Here is a 5,000-nt window from a genome sequence, read left to right as displayed (position 1 = left end):
GACCTTACAACTAGACTAGATTACAACGGTTATCAGTAACAAGCACCGCTCAACGACATTTTTCATATTCATAAAATCTAGAGAACAGGAGAATTTTACTTTCGAAATATGAAAAAGCGTCGTTGAGGGGCGCATGAAACTGATGACAGCTGTAACACATATTTGACCGTCAATGTAATCGGACTCCAGAAAACTCTAGAACCCCAGAATTTCGGCTTCCGACCAGAGAAAAAGCCATTGTCCCCACCAGACCCTCACAATCGGCACGGTCAACATCGAGGGTCAGGTCACTGAGATCATTGAGACAAAGGCCCTCGATTGTGTCACTTTTTTTTTTACCGAGATGGTGCCAAAGGCGATGACTTCCTTCTTTAAAGCAAGTCTCGGTGCTGCGTCGATTCCAGCAATTGGAAAAGCGTAGTGAAACTACGCGAGAATGTGAGGTTACTTATTGACTTGCTACACTGGGGTTTAATTAAAGAGAATCGAGTCTGTTTTGTCCGCTTTGTCTTTTCCTGATCCTAACCTCCTCAGCTGCATGACTCTGGATGTTGAACATCTACAATCCACATGCCATGTGAAACACCCACTGCCCTCCAAGAAAGAATATTGTCAAGCCTTTGGGAACACAATAAAGGAAACTACTCGGAGGCGGTTGCATGTCCTCCTCTACTTTTTATTACTTTACAAGTGAAACCAGAGCATGACATCCGTCTTCCTTGTCCACCATCCATTCTTCCACTTTCAAACGTAAAGCTGTCGGAAAAGGAAGTTGAGGAAATGCGCAACTACTCACGTGCACATGGAGCTGCAGTCAGAAAGAGAACAAATCTCTCAAGAAACAACGATGGCACGACATGGAACTATGCCGGAGATTATCTACCAGAGACATCTACATATTTCAGAGAGAGTGAATATGTCCGGACTAGCTGAAAGTCCTGCAAGTACGGCAAGTTGGGCGGAACGTTTAGATGAGATGCCCGATTGTGACAGAGATTTATTTACGCTCACCTGAACTGACTACAAACAGTAATCGCGCAATTTTAGCGATCACAACACTACCGAGTCTACAAAACAGAACCCTGATCACCTACATCTTAAAACTGATCATTCCTATAACGAACGTAGAACTTGATTGAACACTGACGATGATGTGACTAAATATGACAGCAGCTCTGACGAGGAGGAGACGGAAACTGACGTTTCAGAACTCGATAGAGGGCCCACGTTCTTGTTAGGAACGACTACGCGATTTGGGCGCTAAGTCCGGATGAACAATAGGGTAATTTCATGACAGGTATTTCTGTAACGTCACTTAAGTTACTGAATACTCTTAGGTGCTCACTTCTCTAACAGTACTGCGGATTCAGATTTTTGTAAAAATATCTGCGGATTGGTGATTTTTCGAAACGTTAGCACGGATTGACGGACTTGCTGACCCCTATTCACCCCCCTCTTGTTGAGTTGTGATTACTAGCTGTGTCACAGTGGGATCGTGGATCGCGACGCCTCGACCACTATACTGCTGGCCGCATGCAATTGTCTGAAGTATAGGTAGTGAGTGATTTACGCTAGAAGAATCCTTTTCCATTGTATGATCTATCTCAATTGGGTTCCATAGGGCTTATCTGATTTACTTGAAAGAACCGAGGCATGGTCTTCACCAAGCGGCAGTGTTGAAGTGCTATGGGTCAAATTAGACCTTCAGTGGAAAACTTGAAAATAATATAGGTGCACCACTTTTTTTCAAATTACAATCCATTTCCTCCCTTTCTATCTGCATTATAATAAAGACAGTTAATAATGTCACTGCGGTAACGATGTCTGATAACTCGAATTGCGCTAGGCGTTCTTATTTTTGTGGACCTCCAAGATTCAACGACATCTTTCAGTAGTATTTTATATAATTAGAGGGAAAAGCATATAGCGTGACTAATACTCTTTAGTTGCTTCAGAAATATATATTTCAACAGAACTGTTATAGCAAAGTGCACAGAAATCTTAACCTGCGATCAGGCGTTCTTTTCTCTGAACAAAAGAACGCGTGATCACAGGTTAGTTTGAGGAAGGAAACTCGGGCTCAGGGAAGGGTAGCACAGTTGGTTAGTGCGCGGCCTTGGTGCAAGAGGTCCCGAGTTCGATCCCCGGATCTCACATCCTTGTTTCGACTTCTTTCCTTTCAGTGTAGCCTAAGTATAGCTTTAAATACCCTTAAAACGGAGCACTGATGGAAAGAGGAGGGTAATATGAGCGCACCGTAGGCTTCCTGGGAGAGTACTTTCTAGAGAGTAATGGAACTTCCGACGTTAAATAAGGTGTACCTTTACCTTTGTTGAAAGCAACGCCGCATTAACAACAACGTCAATCAATCAATCAATCACGTGTGTGAAAAGAATGGTATCTTTTGGCAAACATTCCACTCCCTTTTATGGTTCAGCCCCGGGAGTTGAAGAAATTATATAAAAACGAGTGAATTATTGGTCATACCACATTAAGGTTAGACTTTCGGAGGCGGTACAGTCCTTATTCTATGTATTGTTTTTAGATGCACATAAAGCCTTCAGGTTGTAGTTCCTATCCTACAAGACTTGAAAGTATAATGCATTTCCAGATGTCGTAACAAATCTAGCAACTAATTCTAACTTATTTTGAGACCCCGAGCGTTGGGCTGTCTATTAAATGGACCCAGCGGCCTCCTGCAAAAAAAGTGTTCCCTGACCAATCCAGTAAAGCCTCGGCTATATTGCGCTTGTTCAGTGATCCCATCACTATTTTGTGAGGTTATTGTTGGATTGCTCTTTAAGGACACATACCTTTAATTTTCCGTAATTGGTCAAGTGCTTCGTCAATCACTTTAAGGCTTTCCCTCTTCTCTTTATCACGGCTGTATTCGCCGGTCTGTGCATCCCATTTGCAGTTATTTGGAAGACACAGAGGAACTGCACAGTTTGTACTAGTGGACATAGTAGCTGGGGTTTAGTCAACTTTCCTCTCAGTCTGTAAGAAACAAACCGGAAAACAAAACTGAAAACACTTTTTTCCAACGCCACTCTAACGCCAGCGCCGTGCTTCACTCGAACTTCATTCTTGTTTGCATTTCGGCACTATGTTTGAAACAGGTCGTTTCAGCATAGCTTCTGTAAGGGAGCGGAGAAATAGTCAAATTTCGTGTGATTTTCAGAGACAAATTCGCAGAAGAAACGGTCGATTTCGCGGGAATTTTGAGACAAATTTCGCTGGAAAGGGATTGGTTTGCGCTGATTTGACAAACGTTTTAATGAAAAAGACGGCGATTTTGCCAACTTTTTTGTGGAAATGATAAGCATTAGCCTATGCAATAACAGTCATAACAACCGACTGCTTATCGATGAGGACTGATGATTTTCCCGGAAATTTTCAGCGCTGCACGAGGTTCTATTTAAGAGAAATCATCATTTACTCTTTCAACATTAATATATTCTAAGAACGCCTGGTAGTTTTGGGGAGTTGTTACGAAAGTTTCAAGATAAATTTGCAAGTATACGGCCAGTAAATAGCCCCAACAAGCAAGAAAAGTTTCAAATATGTTTTACCGACATGTATTTGGTAAGATTTCTAGCAAATTTCGAGGTATTTCACGTGTTTTTGTGAATTTCGCGGGATTTCTCGACTCCGTGACCACGCGAAATATGAGAAGCCCTGTAAAAGGTAACGCTCATGCCGTTGTTTCTCATACAGAATGTGTATCTCGTTATTCGGTATTTCTAGGCATACAGAAAAAAAACTCTGGCATTCTCTTGTTCAATCCATCTCGACCGCGGTCGATAGATGATGATGATGTTGATGATGAGGTATCTCCAGTTAAGGGTGAATGGCACGATCTAATAAATAATGACAATTTGCTTCATAGCATTTATCCGCTGCCTTCCACTTTACTTAATCGACAGCGCTGCTACCCTTCCAGAGTAGAATATCGAAAGAAGGGAAGAAACCGATTTACTTCCGGTTTGGAGTTTTTGGTTTGTGTACATTTCAGTTTGTCGCCATCTCTCACTCGGTTTCTGAGAAATAAGCAGGCATAGGAATCAAAGGGCATGCGTAACCGAATCGTTTGAGGATCACGCGTTGTATTGTTTGGCTCAAAGGTAAAACGAAAGTGGAAGTGTTTACAACTTCTTCTCCCGGAAGCAGCGGAAGTAACTTCGAGAAGGATTAGAATGAAATTAGCTGCTTTTTCTTTCAGTTTTCCCCGTCGTTACATTAACTGTTAAGCAACTGATTGATTTTCCTTCCTAAGATAAGGAGGCGTTTGCTCTCTATGAGCCTGTTATCCGATCGTTTGTCTTGCAAGCGCTAACTAACAAATGGTCTACTGAGGCTAGGCTTTCACAGACATTGTAAAGAGTAGCTTATATATTCTTTTTGGGTATTCCTTCCACTACTAAGAGACTACTAATTAAACGAAGCATTCATACACTTAAACTTCGTGGTTAGTCACACTTCGTTGCCTCCCTGTTTTATCCTTCGAACCGAGTAAACTTTTCATTCGATTAACATTCGAATTGCCTCGCAACTATTATTTCATTTTACTCCCTTATGCATCTTGATCAAAACCATATTGACTGGGAATACGTTTAAAAACTAGTCTGTAAAAAATTGACAACATAAGAGAACTCACCTCGACTTAGCTGATCAACGACCTGGAGACGAAATGAAACAAAAATCGATCGACTGGGCAAGATGACTCTCTTTCACCAACGGGACTTTCCCCTTTTCTGGGAATAACCACTTTCAGGATGTTTCAATTTCCTATTTCGCATGCTCCGTAGTCACGTGGCCTCTGTTAATTTTTAGGCAGGGGCAAGGGGTCGATTTCATTTGCTCGCATCACGCACAAAAATAGTGTACAGATTAGCTTTGGGGCAAACAAAAAGCAAAAGAGATGGATCACACGAGTGATAAATAATTCACCATAAAAGTCAACTGAAGGTTCATATCTTAATTTCGTTATTTCGAAGTTA

The 5,000-nt window shown here is 41.7% G+C and overlaps 1 protein-coding gene across 1 annotated transcript in view; it reads right to left on the bottom strand.

Annotated features, from left to right (window-relative positions):
* Positions 1-4,795, bottom strand: part of LOC138019222 (guanylate-binding protein 7-like) — a 16,123-nt gene extending 11,328 nt beyond the window's left edge. The window contains exons 1-2 of the mRNA XM_068865944.1: positions 4,658-4,795; positions 2,814-2,997 (exon numbers count right to left, since the gene is read on the bottom strand). Coding sequence (XP_068722045.1) covers positions 2,814-2,964 — 151 coding nt within the window. The 5' untranslated portion in view covers positions 2,965-2,997; positions 4,658-4,795. The remainder of the gene's footprint in view (positions 1-2,813; positions 2,998-4,657) is intronic.
* Between the last annotated feature and the right edge of the window lie 205 nt (positions 4,796-5,000).

This window comes from Montipora capricornis, chromosome 10 (genome assembly GCF_036669925.1).
Source record: "Montipora capricornis isolate CH-2021 chromosome 10, ASM3666992v2, whole genome shotgun sequence".
Lineage (NCBI taxonomy): Eukaryota > Metazoa > Cnidaria > Anthozoa > Scleractinia > Acroporidae > Montipora > Montipora capricornis.
This window is presented reverse-complemented; position numbering and strand designations above follow the sequence as displayed.